Source organism: Nestor notabilis, unplaced genomic scaffold, assembly GCF_000696875.1.
Source record: "Nestor notabilis isolate BGI_N333 unplaced genomic scaffold, ASM69687v1 scaffold21843, whole genome shotgun sequence".
Lineage (NCBI taxonomy): Eukaryota > Metazoa > Chordata > Aves > Psittaciformes > Psittacidae > Nestor > Nestor notabilis.
In genome coordinates, this window is record NW_009920898.1 from 1 (window position 1) to 18,586 (window position 18,586).

An 18,586-nucleotide genomic window follows, 5' to 3' on the forward strand; every position below is an offset into this window, starting at 1 on the left:
CCCCCCCAGTGCCGGTAATGGGATCGCCCGGGTTTCCTGAAGAGGGAGCACGGGCGAGTCCATTAGCGGCACTGCGAGGGGGGATCAGGGGGGTAGGTGTCCCCCTCTGCCCGGGGGAGCACTGCCAGGGATGGGGCAGCCACAGCTTCTCCCGGCACCCTGTGCCAGCGCCTCAGCACCCTCACAGGGAAGAGCTTGTATCTAACCTAAACCTCCAGCTTGAACCCATCACCCCTTGCCCTGTACCACTAGAGTCCCTGACGAGCAGTCCCTCTCCAGCACCCTTGTATGCGCCGTTCAGATACTGCTATTTAAATTGCTATTTAAATATTTGAATGGCTATTTAAATGCTATTTAAATTACATTAGCACAGATGTTCGCATCCAATAAAGCAGCGTAATGTAACTTCTTGTGTAACGTAGCCACCAACAGTTGCTTTGCTGGCTGATGCTGTCGGCAGATAATCAGTTTATTTGGAAGCTTGTCTACTATAATTAAGCTTAGATAGTATTTCCTTTCTTTTAGACTGCAGCCTTCTGGACAGGGTTGTATCTGCTATCAAATACTGTGGTTCTGGGGCTCATGTAGAATTGGTACCTGCCCGTTAAACCTCAGCTACTATTTCCATAAAAGTATCTGGAAAACCGAATCTTGTCACCTTTTACACTTCACACGTAGTTCGGTGTCTCAGGTTTAATGTTCATCCCTCGGCAGGAGCGTAACTTCTAGAAAAGAAGAGGTTTCTCCGACTGCTGCTTTCCATCAAGTGACCTTGGTGCCGTCAGCGTCTTATGACATCCCGTTATTGAGCATTATTGTGATTCACAGTTTGTCTTCAGGGATGATAGATAGCCACCATTTCGCCTTAGCTCTGCAGTCTCTTGTGTTGCATAATTTATATATTAGGCAATAATACATTCTGCTAGACTGGCAGAATGTAATCGCCTCTCTTCTCGTGGTCACTTGAGGTTGGGATTTCACGCAAGGAAACACACGTTAGCAGGTAAATACAGCAGGTTGCATTACAGCACTCTCTAAGTATAAGGTTAGATTTTTTTCCCCCCTAAAGAGTTCAAAGCAAAATATATATGTCATTTTTCTTGCTCATAAGCTCATCACTTGAAGGTATGGTAAATCCAGGGGGGAAAGGGAGGATGGATTGTTTCAGGACAGAAAAAATATGTGCGCCTTGCTACTCTGATACAGAATGTATTGCAGGAAATAATCACTTGTGATAAACTGCTCTTGTAATGTTTAACAGTTTGTGTGCAGCTGGAAAAAAAGCTACTCGAGGACATTTAGAAGCATTGTTGAGGAAAGCTGGAGATATATTTTGCTCAAGGAGATCAGAATTTGTTTGTTTCAATCATGGCTAATTTTGATCACGGCTAATGAAGATGAAGAGTAGCGGGAAAGGCACCCTGCTCTTTAAGAAAGTCCCATAGTTCTTGTATTTGGAAGGTACCAAACTTGATTCCAGGTCCAGAGTCCTCACACCCTCTTTAGTCAGCACCAGAGTTATAACGCTTTGTGTGTGTGGATTTAATGTATCATAAGGTGGGATAGAGGGCTGTAGCTCAACATTTTCACATTCATCAGCTGGAGCCGCATGTACTGGATCATGCCCTGCTGAAACGGTTCTACATTTCCTTTAGAGCTTAGTAACAGCACCACAAATGGTAAAAAACTTACTTATGGACGCCTTAAAATGTGAATCAAGAGTTAAAAGATGCAGCTATTGCTGAACATGTTTGAACTGACTGATGCAAGGCCGTCATTTGCATTTTCCTAACCCTTCTGTTGCTCCAGAGATGCTCCTGAAGCCTGGCACTGCAGTGCTGGCTGGTGGCACACATCTGCCCTGGCAGCTGGTTGGACGTAGAGGTGAGAAGGCAGGGCATTAATGATTAGGTGAGGTGTGCTAAGTTCAGATTCCTCTTCCATTTTAGAAGAGCCACCAGTGCAGGTTTGCACAAACCTGAAAGACAATGCATAGGGTTTATCCTTCTAATGATTTTTTCAACCAGCAAAACAAACAGTGACTATTACAGAAATGGAGAGTGAACGAAGAGAAGTTAGTTTATGAAGTATAGGATCCAAAAGCCTTTCTGCTGAGAAGAGATCAGGCTTCTTACGTGCCTCAGCACTGATGTTTGTGGTGAAGACAGCAGAGCAGGGCACAGACCACCCGAGAGGCAGAGGCAGCTTTTATGTTGCTGCCCACCTGCCCTAGACACAAACTTGCAGCAGAAGGTAAATGACATTCACATCCTCATGATTAATACACTGAGCTCTCTGTTCCTGTTGGGTATAAATATTTCAGAGATAACCCGTGCTGGAATCGAACAGCACTTGAAGAGAAGCACGGACATCTGTGAAATTCACTGGGTTATCATCCACTTTTGGCTCTTGGATGAACAGTCGTCACCGTGCAAGCCCCAGCCCAAAGAAAGGTCATCTCAGGACAACGTTCATACAGCACCCCTCTTGAAATGCCAATTTCCACTTCCTCCCCTGCACGTGTGAAAATAGCTTGAAGGAATCGCATTCCTCCCCGTTGAGTGTGCTGTCTTATGATAAATAACAATTAGTAGCATCGGCTAAAAATTACAAACTCTTTTCCCACTAGGGAATAGTTAGGATTAGTCAAGAGAAAGTGTCAAATAAAACAGTAACAGAGTCTTAAATGTGAAATGAAGCAACATCGAATGTTTGCTGCGCTAAAAGGACAAATAGTGTGAAGGGAGTTCTGGGAATACTCGCCTTCCAGAATGAAGTTAATTGATAAAAATACAGATGTAGTGGTAGAGACAAGGAACCGGGCGCAGGCAACGAGGCACCACTGTTCTTCATGCTTGCAGCTCTCTATACAGCAATAGCTGCTGCTGGCTTGAGGTGTTGCTTCACGTGTGAATGGCCATACAGGGCTGTGAGGTTGAGGTGATGTTCCTTGTTCTTCTTTGTGTGGAAAAACAAATCTCAAAAGTCATGGCGAGCAACACCCTCAATTCTCTATGCTTAATTCATAATAGGGTGCTGTATATGAGGTAAGTAACAGAGATTGGGGCCACATTTGCATAATAAAGACCAATGCTGCTGCAAATTCCATCTTGCTCTCTGCAATAGCATAATTACAGACCGTGGTCTGTAAACATTGCATTTAAAGAGAACTGAGCCCAACCACATTCTAACCTATTTGCATCTCGACCTTACAGATGGAGACTATACCTGTAGCTGGTTGAGGACACCATATAGCAACAGCATTTCCATTGATAGATTTAGTGCACCAGGAAAACTGGACTGCTGGGGTTTTGCCAAATTCCAATGACCCTTATTGCTTTTAGCAAGTATACCTTCGACCCATTCAGTTGCACTGGCACTAGCTATTTTGCGCTCAAAATGTGAGTTGTGCATTATAAAAACCTCTTGTCTTTAAGGTGTAGGTGGCTTTTTTATTCTTGGATACAACCATTAAAACTCTTACCTGCAGAGATGTATTCCCAACCTTAACCAAGTGACAGCACACGCATGCACGCAGGGAACGCTGCCAGTACTAACAGTGACATGCACTGGCTTCACATGACTTGTCTGGGAGGGGACAGACAGCTCCTGCTTGGAAACACACCCCCGTCTCCTTAGCCTAAACCCTCATAAAGTTTCCACAGCAGGAGTGAAAGGTGAGGAGCTGAACTCCAGACTCTGAATAGGCACAAAGGACCTCTCCTAGTCTGCTGTCAGCAGGAGAACGGGCAGCCGGAGGTCAGGGGTGTAGCAGCTTGAAAAGATGCGATAGAAACGTTGAGGAAATCATTAAGAGGCAATGCCGTGTCTGGGTAAAGGACGAGGGTAAGCTTTTCTAGGAACTCTGGCTGCCTTCAGACCTGTGCAGTGCTTGGCACAGCAAGACATCCACCAAGCACGACATCTAGTCCTGCATCTGCCCACACAGCGTGGCTGATATGCGACTCTTTGGGTGACCAGGTAAGTTGTCCTTATGTTTCTTGCCTTTCTATACATTCATGGATCATTTTCTCTCAGGTGGGTTGTTTTCCACTGTCTGGGCACTATAAAGGTTGATTCCAGTGAATTAAGGTTTACAACAGAAGAATCAAGCAGGAGGGAGGAATATACTAAGAAGCTGTGGTGGGCAGGCAGTCCATCATAGCAATGTACCCTGTTACCGAGCTGTGCCTGCCAGCAGGTCTGGATGCTGTCAGGATACAGTACTGGGTACAACACAAGGAGAAGCCTCAGCCTGGGACAGCAGAAATTAAGGGAACAGCAGAGATGTTCCCATATATTATAAATAATAACGTACATGTTAAAACAAGTGTAAAAAGTAGGGCAGTTCTTTCCTTTTCAGATGATGCTGAGCATTTTCAAACATGACTTGGATGAACTAGCTCTTTCTGATATCTGAAGTGGAAAATTCAGTGAAAATACATCTGTGACTTAATGAACAGTTGTTGGACAAGTGATGAAGTACATGGAAATAATTAAACAAAATGTATCGGAATTCTTTATTGACTGGTGCATGGGGTTTTTTCCCCTTTAACATCAAAACACTGATGGGAAAAACAATGACTTTTACTTTAGGGGTGAGAATTTAGTTTGGATCAAGTCTTGTGTTAACTAATTTGAAATAACCAAAAAGGAACCTTTTTTACCGCCCTTTTTAATCAGCACCAGTTCTAGCTAACATTTGGAAATAGCTGCAGGCAGCTGAGATCTTCACTGGTTGATTTGGGGCTGTGTAACTTGGCAGCACGAGAGCAGTGCCAAGCAGCTGAATGGCTTTTTTGTTTCCCGAAACAGCCCTGGTTACACCAATGCTTTTTTAATGCATTTGGTGTATTCTGAATCAGAAGAGACATTATCCAGCAACAAAAGAGAGTAGGCAATGATACATTGCAGGAATCCTCATTCATCAAAGTTTATCTTAAGGCACGTAATGTAAATTTTTGTCCTGTAAATATGACTTATCTGAGATTTTGGGAAGAGGAAGGACAAGCAGATGCACAGGATTGCTTTGAACTGGAAGTCTTTGCCCAAGCAAGACTTCTATCATAATTTGATTATTTTAAATGGAGTATTACTAGAAACTTGACTGTGATTTTAACTCTTTCCTAAACTCACAGAATATGGGGCTCAGTCACGCAATGGCTCTCTCCTCCTAAAACCTCAAAGCAGAATCACGTTCTCTGCTGTGCTCTGTTCGTGAGCTCTTTGCATGCAAAGATCCAGCAGCCTTCCAGCAAGCAGCTGGCTGAGATACCTCTCTTACGTCTGCCTCCCTGAGGTCTGATCTACTACAAGGTCATCAGAGCTGAATAATCCCTTTAACCACGGAAAACTATGACAATGCTCTTTGCTGTACTGTGTCAGCAGAATAATTTCATATCGCTGTTTTCATCTCCCTTGTGGGTGGTTGTAGAGAAGACAGCGCAGGGATATGAGATATAACAAGGGACATTCTGATTAGATACGGGGTGGGGGAAATCACAGCAAAGGTAGTCAAATACCTGGATAGTTTTCCCAGAGAAGCTTTGGAATCTCCGTCCATGCAGACACTCAAAACTCAACTGTTCCGGGCTCCAAACAACCTGCTGGAATGGAGCAAGAAGGAATGGATTATTTAAGCTCGACATACTTTTAGCATTAGTAGTGCTTTCTTGGAGGCAGTGGGCACACGTGCACCGAGAGGACCTGTGTGACCAGATAGGTGTATAGTGACTGTTTTGTAACGTGAATGCATCACTGTGACCACGAGGGCTTTTGGAAATGAAGATAAGATCCATTTGTCCTGTGGCAAGTAATTCGTGCTGTTCTATTCAGGCTGGCAGGTTATTTGTGGTTGCTACTTACAGGTATTCCTCGTAAGATATGTTAGAGTCCATCTATATTTTGTCAGTAAGGTTATGGTTGGCAAGGTTGATATAGTGGAGAAATAAAATACACAGAAGATCTCACAGACTGGCTCCAGTAGCTCACAAGTTAATAGTGAGGAACTCCAGATCTCAGGAAACATGAGAAGTCCTAGGACACTGTGACTTCCTTAACACATCCTCTTTTTAAGCAACAGCACCTCAGGGCACGTCTCTCACTACTTATTTTGGCCAAAGGAGGCAGAGTTAACTTGGCTGGTTTTTAAGGCTGCTACCAAAAGTTAGCATTTCCCATAGGAGCACATAGAGCCAGCCCTATGTCGAAACAGCGGGTCAGGAGTTCAGATTCATGGCTTCAAGTTTCAAATCACTTCTGGCCTAATTTTATTTCTTCTTCTCAGAACTGTTTAACATCAGCTTCTTCCACTAAAGTATGTGGTTTGGTGGGTGGCCTTGTCCTTTTCTGTCGTTGGGTAAGCAGGAACACGAGCAGGAAGAAGGGGTCCAGTTTCTGTCTCATGCCCCTTGACATGCGTACTAACTTAGGGATGTAACACAGGGAACACAGGGAAGCAGAGCTGGAAATGCCTGTAAATAAACAGTTGCATTTGTAAGAATGTACCCAGGAAACTATCATTTCAAACCTTCTGGCTAACATGGGGACTTCTTTTTGGCAGTGTATTCCTCCTCACTGAAACGCTGCAAGAGGAGTACTCCCAAGAGGCTTGCTACCATCAGAAAGGTAATGGAATGGCATCTTTCTAATAAATAACTTTCCAACTGTTTCTCTTTATACTTTAGGTAATATGGTTTGCCTGTGCTTGACTATTCTTCTGAGTATGAAAAGCAAAAAGGATTTAATTCTGCAACCCTCAGTGATCTGGCCTTCGTCTTAGAATTCATGTGTTTGTTCTGAAAGACCAGGTGAAACCAACACGACTTTAAGGAATGTTTTGTTAGCTTTTGCTAATTATAATTTATAGTAAGAGTGCAGCAATGTCAAACCTGTTACACAATAATCCCTAGGACAGCAACAGCAGGTCCTGAAAAACAGAGATCTTGCCATGGCCAGCACTGAAGCCCCAGCAGCTACTTTAACTTTGGGATTTTATTTCATTTTAATTCTATTTTCTTTTTCACCAAAACCAGCAACAAATGATCAAATGCAGGGAGATTTATCACAAGCTCTTGTCCATTTAGGACTTTAAACCCCCAAACTGACCATAGCAGGACTTGAAGCAAAGATGATTTTCTCACTTACCATGTTCTTAAGCTATGACTTACAGTTCCTCTGCCACGAGAGTGAAGGCTGTGGGGGGCTCTACTGTGTTAATTCTTCATGGCACAAACTCAGTTTGTGGCAGTTGGATTTTTGTTTCCATCCTTGTTCATTTAACAGCATGTCACCGTTCTGGAAGAGCGCAGCTCCCATATCCTTATTTCCCTGCAGTCTCTAAAGGGCTGGAGTTCCTACTGGGTGCAATGTATTCCTGGGCCAGACCAAGGGATGAAGCTGTGTCATAACACACCAGTGCCACGATCAAAAGCTTTGGGTTTGGCTGTTCTCCCAGGTTTCTTTGTTACCCTCACATCCCTGGTAGTCTTCTAGACAATACTAACTCATTAGGACATAAGGGGATTTCTCTCCTCAAGAGCTCAGTTTACTCACTAACCAAGATGAAGGAGGGAGCGGGACAGGACAGAGCAGAGAATAAATACTTGACAGTTTTGCAACTGAACTAGAAGCTGAGGGGATTTGCTGTTGTCAGCTGTTTGCAGCTGTACAAGGTTCACTTACTTAGATCACCTCTTATTTCAGATGAAAAGAGACTCTGGATACCCCACCATGGCTGAACAGCAGAAGCAGGTAAAGACTCAAGATTAACTTTTCAAGTTTCATCTCTTACCACTACAGCAACAGCTTCCCAGCATTTTTCCCTACCAGTGGGCTGCAGCTACAGCACCAAGTGCCAAAGGGCCTGTCACCTTTGCTTATATGGCCAGAGACCACAGCACTCCCCTGTAGCCAGAAGCTGTGCCACCTAACTGGGCCCACACCTCAAAGTGGTAGAGCTAAACGATGTGTTTCCCAGTTTCCTTACCTTGCAGGCAGCAGCCCTGTTCTGCACTTAGGGAATGTTCCAAGGCCTTTAAGGGCAAGATCGTGGATCCATGGATCAGAGCAAGGCAACTAATATGCTGGAGCTGCTGGCATGAAGAGAAACAGGGTGTTAGCACTGGAACTTGATGAACAAGATGGGTTTTTTTCTATGTAAACTTCTCTGCTCCTACAGCTCATGTAATTACACTGTGTGGGCTTCACTCACGTAATCACTTCATCACGTGCAATAAAAACACAGCCTCAACACAAGACAGCCTCCAGCCAAAGGGCTTTTAAAAGAGCTTAAGTGCTGAGCTTCAGCCACTCTTTGTCCTGTCTCAAAGCAGGACATACGCAGTGATGAGTATTAGGAGTGAACAGGTTTTGAAACTCTGAGTTCTTCAGCTGGAAGGTGCTAAATAACCTGAAATGCTATTTGGTCTAACTAAGAATTCTGATGCTTGTGAGACATCAGGGTCTTTTCTTTGGTGTGTTCTTTTTTCATCCCAGGAGAAAGAAGGATTGATGGGATACTATTCCATTGAGAAGTTCTAAGCTTTGTATAGCTTTTGTAACCCTTTTTCTAAATAATATGTAGATGGTGTTCCAGGGTCTAAAGATTAGGGGAGTCTTATCTCGTGTCAGCACACACGAGATATAACATGGATGCAATTGGAAGTATGAAACTGCTGAGGGAGCAAATCTCCGGCCCTGAATCCAGCAGGCACTCTCTGAAGCTGGAATAGATGGCTTTTGCCAACCTTGCATTTGTAGCTCAGTACACTAGTGATAACGCTGGCAACTGATTGCATTGCTTCCAATGTAAAACTGCAGGGTTCACATACATCAAGCTGTAGGGCAAAAGTCCTTTCAATTACTCCCAAGTGCTAACTTGATCAAAAATAAATGATAGGAGATGAAGGTTGTTTGTTTTAACAAGGAAAGTTTCAGTGCTAATGAGCAAAGTTCTGTCCTGGCACAGATAAATATTGCTGACAAGTCCTGGGCAATGTTTACTGTTCTGTAGCTGTTACAGAATCTTAAAGCACTGAAAGCCATGTAGAGAGGATTCCTCCATGTTGCATTACTCTAAACACACCTGCATTCAACATTTATTAGTGAGCTGTCTCTCTTGTTTGTCCTCTCTGACAGGAGACAAGCAGGACAGCAACTGTGAATCATGCTATTTTTACTCCAGTCTGTTTGTGCAGCACAACAACACAGTTTAAAAACAGGAAGGACAGAGTAAAGAAACAGACACTAGCTGGTTAGTACACTGTAGTCTTTTAGAACTGCACTGATTTCTTTTTAAACATTTATCCTGCAGATACATATAATACATACCCACCCAAGAAACCCCAAACTAAGATTGCTGAACTCCAGAGCCGATTCCACCTTGGGCTACTCTAAAAGATAGACAGTTAATTATACATTTGTCATATATTTGATAAAGAACTAGATTTGAATATTTGAGTGCTCACATTGAAGTTGCTTTTTATAGTTAAAATCCTTAATGTGATAAGAAAGTCACACTAACGTCACATTTTATGTCCTTATGCTGTACACAGGAATATTTGTTCAGTAGATAACATTTCTGTGACTGAGAGTAGGGAGTTAGAGCACTTTACACTTTTGAGGAGTATTTTAGCTCCTTGTTCACATGCAGAATTCCATACAAATGGCACATGGTACTTATTAGCCAAGTTGTACTCTCAGTACTAGAGCTGAGTTGTACTTGCGATGGCCTAAAGGCACACAACGTGCATTATGCAAGGAAAGGTATTAAACATCTCTTATACTTGTGGGCAAAAAACCAGGCAAGCTTCTGGGCATGTGAACCTGACTTCAGAATCAGTCTTCAAAGCAAAGAGGGAAGTGGAGAGGAGTGGTTCTGGATTAACGGGACCTGTTCATCAGTTCACCTGAGCACAGCAGTTCTGGACTACTGTGGGGAGGAAGCGTTACTGCATACTGAGAGGGAGAAAATACAGAGGGAGGGAGGTGTGGAGTTGGAGCACCATTCTTTACCCCCGGGTCTTCCTTTCCTACTGCTTGTGGTTACCCAGAAGCCCCTTATATTATAGTCCTCCAGGTACCAGGAAGTGTGCCAAATGAAAACAAAGAGGGAAAAATCAGTGGCACTTTCTCTCCCTTTAATTATTCCGGAGAAATTCCATACCAGTGACCCTTCGGGTCACTGTAAGCGTGGCAGATGGATGTGTGTGTACTTCCCCGCTGCTCAGTCACACGATATCCCATAACAGCTTTGTTGTTGTGTTCTTTAGAGAGTTTGTGAAACAAAACAGCCCATCATAGGACTGCCTTCCTTCCCTGCATTCCAAACACAAAACATCCTAGTGCAGGACTCAGCAGCACACACTTACTCTTGTTGCTTGCTTGCAGGAAGAGAAGCTCTGGGATGCCATGAAGGTCACTGCCTGTGTCCTCGGAGCAGGCCTGCTACTATTCACCGCCTTGGAGAGCTCTGCTTGGTAAGATGCTTTAACAAAGGGGATTGAGGAAGAAGCTTCTCTGTGGAGAGGGGAAGAAGTGGATGATGAAAAGATGGGCAACCAACACCACTTATTCCCACAGGTATGTGCAGAATATCTGGGATACGTTGGGTCATTTCTGGCAAACAACCTGGCTAAAGCTCTACTACCTGCTTGAGGGAAAGGAGTCGACACTCTTCCTCCTTGGTGAGTTTTAACAGCTCTCTGCTGTAGGAACCATCTGTGGTTGCAAATAAAAGGGGGACATGGACATGCCTTCCCAAGCTCTCTTTCCTCTCACTGATAAAGCACAGGTAGGCTTCAAAGAGAGACGGAGCTGACATAGTGCCACTCTGCTGCCTTTGGACTGGTTCGCATCAGACACCCTTTGCAGATCAAAAGGTTGATCTCTTTCTGCTGCTGCTGAAACAGTTTCCCAGAGTGAAGACACCTTCTCCTGTGAGAACTGGATGACTCAGTAGAATTACTGAAAAATGAAGCAAAATCAGTGACTTTTACTCTTGCCATAGCACCTATATAACTTCTCTGTCTGTGGTTAACAGCTGGTGAACAGGCCTGGTAGGGATCTTAAGAGGTCCAAGAGATCAACTTAACCTTATCCTACTTGTATTTAAAACCCACCCACGACAGAGATCCCCCAGCCTCCCAGAAAAGCCCTTTCTTGGCCTCAGTTGTGGCACATTTCAACCTGTGAGACTATTTGTCTGTTAACTTCCTGGGTGTCAGAACTTACCCATATTCCATTTTAAAGCATCTCAGGGCAGGGGATACACATCTGGCACATCTGGGTCCCAGCAAGATCATCTGGATACGATGCCACTATATTTTGTTTCTGATTTAGCCTCAATTTATTCACACATCTCTGACCTTTTTTCATGCCACAGGGGCTGCACTGGTGCCTTTCCTTGCTTTCTGGTGCTTCAATGGAATCCTTATGGTGGCTGATGTAACAGGAAAGCCAACTTTCATTACTCGCTATCGCATTCAGCTGGGCAAGAATGATCCTGTAAGTATTTCTCACCTGCCTCTTCTGCTGGCTAAATACTTCCTGCTGTCTCTTAAGCTATGAGCAGGGAGAAGAACCTGTTATGCTTTCCTCTTGCAACCAGATAGGATTCAAGGAGAATCCAGCTGAGTCTTTCATATCTACTGCAGAAAGGAAGGCAGTTCTTGTGATGAGTCTACTGACCAGATCTGAATTGGCTGCTTGTTAAAAAGCTGATCACAAAACTAACTGCCTACAAAACTTAAAGCTCTTTATCCTTCCCATTCAGAGCTGCATTGCTCCTGAGTTAGCCTCAAATCTGAATTCTCTTTTGTAGGTGGACACAAAGAAATTGTGCCAAGCCATCCACACAGCACTGTGCAATCAGTTCTTTATCTCCTTGCCCTTGCTTCTGCCCATGTTCTACATCATGAAATGGTGGGGCAACACCTTCAGCAAGGAGTTACCCACCTTCCGCTGGTTCCTTGTGGAGTTGAGCATCTTCACCGTAGTAGAGGAAATTCTCTTCTATTATACACACAGGTGAGCTGAGCACAGGAACAGGACTCTCTGGTTTCCTCCATGCCTTTAAGCTCACACCTATCTCTTGCAAAAGCAGCAGCAGCCCCAGTGCCCCCTCTTCCACCAATCTTTTATGTATATGGGAAGACTTAACAGGTCCTCAAATCCACCCTTACAATGTGAGGCTTTGGTGCTGGCAGTAACTACAGTAAGAAAAAATGGGTAAAATTACAAAGGTGGAGCAGTTTGGAAGCGAAGGAAGAAACAGGCTGGGCAGATTTACACAAAAGCTGTGACCAAGTGTTCCTTGGAAAGAGAAGAACAAGATTGACTGTCCTGAAAGAAAAAATGCTCAAGAGGCCAATGGCTGACGGACCGTTCACTTGTACAGCACCTATGAAACAGGGCTCCTGCCACTGCAGGCTTTCTGACCACTGACACCACCACTAAAGGAGGAAACTAAAGCAAGGGAGAAAAGAGCCTGCAAAAGACTGTGCAGGAGCAGGAGCATTTCAGAAATAGGTTTCCCTTTCAGACAAATGCACCTAAAAAACTTAAAAAGCCATTTCTTATGAAGGAGCCACAGAACCTGAAGTTCTGACTCTGGTAGTTGCCAGCAGGAAAAGTCAAAATGGTGAAAATATAAAGCAAATCTTCCCCTAAGGAGTGCTCCCAGGCTTGAGCAAGAGTAATTCAGGGACTGATTTATGGGATTCACCTGGGCTTAAGTTTAACATCAGCCAGTGGGCACATCAATTGAGTGAAGGCCCAACACTCAAGACAGAGAGAGATGGACACCAGGATTCCTACACTCTTATTCCCACTGCTCCAAAATCTTCATGTTAGAGGAGGCACAAGCAAGTCCCCAGCAGCAATTGTGTGTGATGTTGCCCTATGTTCCTTCCTGCAGAGCTCAAACCCTGCCTTTCTCTGTTTTCTCTGCTTAGGCTTGTTCACCTCCCGCTCCTGTACAAGCACATCCACAAGAAGCACCACGAATGGACTGCCCCCATCGGCGTGGTCTCCATTTATGCTCACCCAGTAGAGCACATAGTAAGTGGATTCTCCCATGGTCACCCTGCACAGAGTGTGATTTACATGGGATGAGGAGGAGTGGTAGGAAAAGCAAATTAAGCAGCACTTCTTTCTTAGGAAGTTCAGCTGCACTGCCAAGAAGCTTGGCTGTAGAAGGGTTGCAGTTTATACTGCTTGCTTTAAGAGCACAGATCCAAGGGCCTCCAATAGATAAGGAGCTGACTGAATGGTGCTTCCCTGAGCGTGGAGAGAATGGCTTTTTATATTCACAAGTCCAGCTGAGCCAAGCTGGTGGAATCAGCTTGATCTGGGCAGCAACAGCCATTTGTGCTGGTAGGACACGACGAGGTGGTGCATCACATTGGTGCTGTTGCACATGTCCACAGGCCCTGCCCTTTTACAGCGAGGTTTCCCAAGAGCAGCCTCAGATTATTCCAAAGAGAGGATGAAACTCAGACCTCGGGCTGCAGGGGGATTTACTGGAATGATGCTGTGTTCACAACCATGGGCTGATCTCACATCTAACTTCTACTACAAGCTTAGAGAGCGACTATGTTAGTAAAACTCAGCTCACTAATTCTTCCTTTGGTGATGAAGTGAGTTTAGTAAGGTGTTTGAATCTGCTTGTTGTGGACCCATTAATAAGGCCGAGTTTGCCCCTCGTTTCTAGCTGTCCAACATGCTGCCTGCCATGACTGGCCCGATGCTCGTGGGCTCTCACATTGTCTCCATCGCAGCGTGGTTCTCCCTCGCTCTGGTAACAACGAGCATTTCACACTGCGGATACCACCTGCCCTTCCTGCCGTCTCCGGAGTTCCACGACTTCCACCACCTCAAGTACGTCTGGGCACTGCCCGGCTCCCCCTTCCCCTCCTGCAGCCTCCTCCAGCAGCTGACTTGGAAACTGCCTCCAAAGCACGAAGCATTCCAAGTTCCCCGAGATTACATGGGAGCAAAGCACGTAGTAGGGTAGAAGTAGCAGCTACCACTGGACTTCCCCCAGCACGAGCACAGGGGCAGAGACGGTTCTGTGCAAGGCTCTTCCTAGCAGCTCAGGAGTCACTGCATGTGATCCAGAATAAAGACAGAGCAAGGACAAGCCACAAAGCTGGAATAGATTTGCAGGAGCCTCTCTGCCCCTTTCCCGTAGAGGGGGATTAGTAACACTGATCAGGTAACACCTTGCTTAGACAATCACATTTAACCCAGAGGTTCCCGGCCACCTCTTACGCTGGGTTCCAGCAGGTTGTTCCAGAGATGGAAAGCCACAGCAGTGCAAGAGTTGTTCCCATCTCCCACACGTGCTCTCAGTTCACAGACATATCCCCCCAACAGCTTGCCCCTCCGAAGCTCCATCAACACCCAAGTGCTGGACATCACCCAAACCACAGCGCTGGTTCTCGTTACCAGTCCTCTCACAAGCACAGCTCATGTCAGCACTGCAGAGCTGAGATGCTCTCAGGGCAGTGCAGTGACAGAAGTTGTGTGGGCTCTGAAGGGAGATGGGAACAGGGAGAAGGGCACAGTCACCTCGGTAACACCCAGGGATGTTCGTTCTCTCTTTTCCAGGTTCAACCAGTGCTACGGAGTCCTGGGAGTGCTGGATTACCTGCACGGAACGGATACAGTGTTCAGACAGACCAAAGCCTATGAGAGACACAGGGTCCTGCTCAGCCTTACACCGCTCTCCCAAAGCATCCCCGAGGCACCCAGGAGGGCAGAGTGAGCCAAGACAGCAGCCCCACAGACAATGATTTATGCCAAATAGTATTTGAATTGGGAAACAAGTTATTGTTCACACACAGCAGAGCCCAAAGCTGAACATAAACACGCTACTTGAGATGACTGCACTTTTGCTGCTGTTATTTTCTACCCAAGGCACAAACTACTGCTCTAGGAAGCTATTTTTAGACAAAGTTTAGAGTGTTTTCTCTTAATTACTTGCACTGTTGCTTGGTTCTAGCTGCCTGCGCTAGGGCAATGTGTTCTGGGCCACATGGGGAGTTCCTGGGCAGTTCTCTTTACGAAGGTTTTAACACTTCAGTTTTCACAGGCTGTGCTTTGGCCTCTCTCAGCAGCTTTCCATAGAAATACAAGAAGATCACGGTAAATACAAGGGATTAAACCTGCTATTCTGAGACTCAGGATGCCTGGGATGTGGGATGCATCCCCATAGGAAGTCATGAGGCTTTAGAAACTCCCCCCTGCACATGCAGAGGTCTGGCTTCCCCCGAGCAGTGTTTGTTCGTGCCAGGTCTGAATGAAGGGCTGTCACGTCCTCATCTTCACTCCACAAACCAACGCCTGCAAACAGCGAGTTTCCCCTCATGGGACAGGGAAGGAGAGCTGGGAGCTGATGTGCTACAGGGCAGAAGCCTCCTCCTGAGCCACATCTCACTCCCCACACACCCAAAGGAGGCACAACCCAAACCTGTACAGTGACAAAACTGTGGAAGGAGACTTGCCAAGGGAAGAATATTCCAACTGCCCCGAGTTGCGTGGAGAGCAGTGAAACCCTAAGGAAGGACCTGGCAGAACACACCTTCATGCACATGAATCTGTATCTACACAACCCAAATGGTGCCAATTCAAAGTCTCCATGCTCAGACAACAGTGATGCACCTCTCACCACCACTAGACCAGGCCCCCCGGGGCACACAGGCAGGCACACTGCTCCCACCCCCCAGCTCAGCAGAACACACAGCTCAGGCTCCGTTGTCTTTTGAAGTTTTTATTTTTATACATTTTTTTTTGTATTAAAAAGGAAAAAGCATAATTACCACAAATTACAAAGGACTAAAGCATTACTAGAATAATGAATCACATCAGCCTAGAAAGCAGATACTCTGAATAATATTAATGTTATAATACAAGCTCTCATTCAAGTATTTTACATTTTTTTTTCCTCTTTTCCTTTTATATGTGATGATGATCCTAGCACATGGGTCAAAGATTATGTACTATCGACAGAAGATGGATCATGTACAGCGGGCCATATTAACAAGATTTTTCCTCCCAAGTGATACATGGTCTGTGATGAGTCATTTTAAGTTTGTCTCTACGATAAATGCAGCTGAAGAAGGTTGCACACACTTTCTAGTTTTGGGGAACAGAAGGCTGAGGTTGGGACACACACGGGGTTGGAGAAGGGCCAGCACATGGAACCATCACCCCTTTTGCGCCAGGCGAGCGCGCAGCTCAGGGAGGGGGGTTCTGAGCCACGCATCCAAAGGTTTCCAACCCCAATGGGACCAGGACAGGCTGGGACAGGAGGAGGGGGAGCAGGGCTGCTCCGGGGAGGCTCGAGGGACCAAGAGGTGCCACTTGGGCTGTCACCTGGAGGGTGATCTGCAGGGAACAGCGCGGGGAGCCGGGGCAGGCGGTACCCAGGGCGCTCCCTGCTCCCTCCGGAGCTTCCCACCGAGGGGATGTGCTTGTCACAGATACATCGGTCCTATGTTCAAGTGTCTGCAGAAAGTGAAACTGTAAACTACTCATTGAAACACTGCCCCCAGCCCCCCGCCCCCGAGATGAACGTTGCCTTTACAATAAAAAACTGAAAAGGAAAAAAGAAGTAATTCACCTATTACCTGTATTGGAAACTGAGGGGGGAAAAAACCAACGAGAAGAGTCAGTGAGGCATTTAACATCAAGTGTAGCAACCCTCTCTTACAAAGAGCCTAGCAATCCATTTCAAAACAGTGACAAAGTGACATAACCAGTCTCGGAGGAGACGGGGGAAGATGAGCATTGCAAACACAGCTTGCTACATTTACAGTTTTCCTTTTTTTTTTTCTTTTTCTTTTCCTTTTGATACGATAACTGGAAAGGCATTAACAGCTAAAGGCCCCCTCTGCTCTGCCGTGCGGAACGCGTACGGACGCGTGGCAGGACGCTGAGGTTAACACATCGTGTTGTTACAGTACAGTCGACCAGCCCCAAGCAAGACAAGCAATTGCCGAAACCCGAGGGCCCCCGAGGGCTACAGTGACACCATCGGGGTGCGAGGGGGGCAGCAGAAGAGGGACGGGCAGGCGATCGGAGCAGCAGGGTTATTACTTTCATTTATACCCCCCATCACCCTCCTAATGAACATGGCAAAGCAAAAAAGCCTCCTCCAAACACACCTCCTACCTCCACGCCAGAGCTCTGTACCTGCTGCATCCCAACGGCAGGCTGACCTCGCAAGGAGCCCTGGGCTGTAGCAGCCTGGGACCTCCTGAGAAGAGGGGTGAGATGGGGAGTGCTGCCCATGCTCTGCACCCCCAAACTGCCCGGGAGCAGCCAGGGCTCCCTCTGGTTGTGCTGGCGGCACCAGGACCACGCAGCCCGTGTGAGCTGCGGGATGGAGCAGCGCTCACAGGAGGAGGCGTACCCGACCGCTAGAATTAAACACAGCACAAAATATGATCATGGTCAAGCATCCAAGCTAAAAGCAAGGCCAAACGCAGGAGGGTGAGAGCTTCCTCCAAAGCACAGCCACTCTCTGGGCAGCCATCCCTTTGCCCTGTGGTGGTGCGAGCCACACGCGATGCCTTCTGCACGCAGCTCTGAAGCATGAGGTCCAGTGTCTCTGCAGACCCCGTCCCCTGCGCAAGCCACGGGGGAAAGCCTCACTGCGGTCAGCCCTGGCACTGACCACACGCTGCACAGGGGTGCAGGATGCTGCCCACAACCAGAGCACTGCGGAGCTGTGACCGGTGGGCGCTGCGCCCTGGTGCGGAGCACAAGTGACCTGAGCTCCCTCAGCCCAGAGGCAGAGCTGGGACCCAGCCACGGCCGCCCCAGGCTGTCGCATCCATCCTTCCCTGGCTATGCTGCTGTCTGACAGACAGTGAAGCAAGGCACAAAGCTGGAGGGCGGTGGGACCGCTGGGATGGATGTTCTGATCCACCTTCCCCTGGGAAACAGCGGAGGGGATTCACACAGAGCCCTCAGCCACACTGATGCGACAAACCACTGACTCAGCAGAGCGGGGGAGAACTCTCCTGTGCCCTCTCCCTGCCAAAAGCCTCAGCCTCAGAAAGTAAAAAAATAATTTAAAATCAATAGTGATTTGGGGAAATTCTCTGGGAAACTTCTTATCTCTTCTACCACCTAAGCAATTCCACAGTCTGCTCCACAAGCAACGACTCCACAGCAGCAGCTCGTTCCTCCTCACTTCCTATTTCGTTTGCGGCTAGAACGCAGACAGTTGGCTTTGAAAGAGAACACACACGGACAGGAACACAGGGACACGGCAGCCAGGACCACCCTCAGCACTTCCAGACCCGCTTCCACTTGCCAACAACCAGCAACGCATCTCCAGTGTCCTTGATCAACCCCTATCTCTGAGGCTTCTCCTTCCCGGACTGGGTTAAACCCGGCCGCATCCGTAACCTCAGAGACCTGACTCCGGCTCACGAGAGAGGGAAAATCCAGGGATAACAGTCATGGCCACAGCCCTGTACAAGCGTTACTTGCCTGTCTTGCCCAGTTACCACCCTGCACTCTCAGAGCACTGCTGCTGTAATGGAGCAAGCCCGGACAGGCTGGGGGGGCAAAA

At 46.7% G+C, this 18,586-nt stretch overlaps 1 protein-coding gene across 1 annotated transcript; it reads left to right on the forward strand.

Annotated features, from left to right (window-relative positions):
- Nucleotides 1-7,704: 7,704 nt before the first annotated feature.
- On the forward strand, nucleotides 7,705-14,767 carry FAXDC2 (fatty acid hydroxylase domain containing 2). Its single transcript, XM_010010905.1, has 8 exons — nucleotides 7,705-7,752; nucleotides 10,390-10,478; nucleotides 10,582-10,685; nucleotides 11,384-11,505; nucleotides 11,822-12,027; nucleotides 12,954-13,059; nucleotides 13,712-13,878; nucleotides 14,611-14,767. Exons 1-8 carry the CDS (start codon nucleotides 7,705-7,707, stop codon nucleotides 14,765-14,767), a joined length of 999 nt encoding a protein of 332 aa, XP_010009207.1.
- Nucleotides 14,768-18,586: the final 3,819 nt, after the last annotated feature.

Coding starts and splice junctions, on each gene's coding strand:
- FAXDC2 (XM_010010905.1), top strand. CDS start 7,705: ATGAAAAGAGACTCTGGATACCCCACCATGGCTGAACAGCAGAAGCAG. Junction 11,506..11,821: donor AGCTGGGCAAGAATGATCCT/GTAAGTATTTCT, acceptor TCTCTTTTGTAG/GTGGACACAAAGAAATTGTG. Junction 13,060..13,711: donor CTCACCCAGTAGAGCACATA/GTAAGTGGATTC, acceptor CCTCGTTTCTAG/CTGTCCAACATGCTGCCTGC.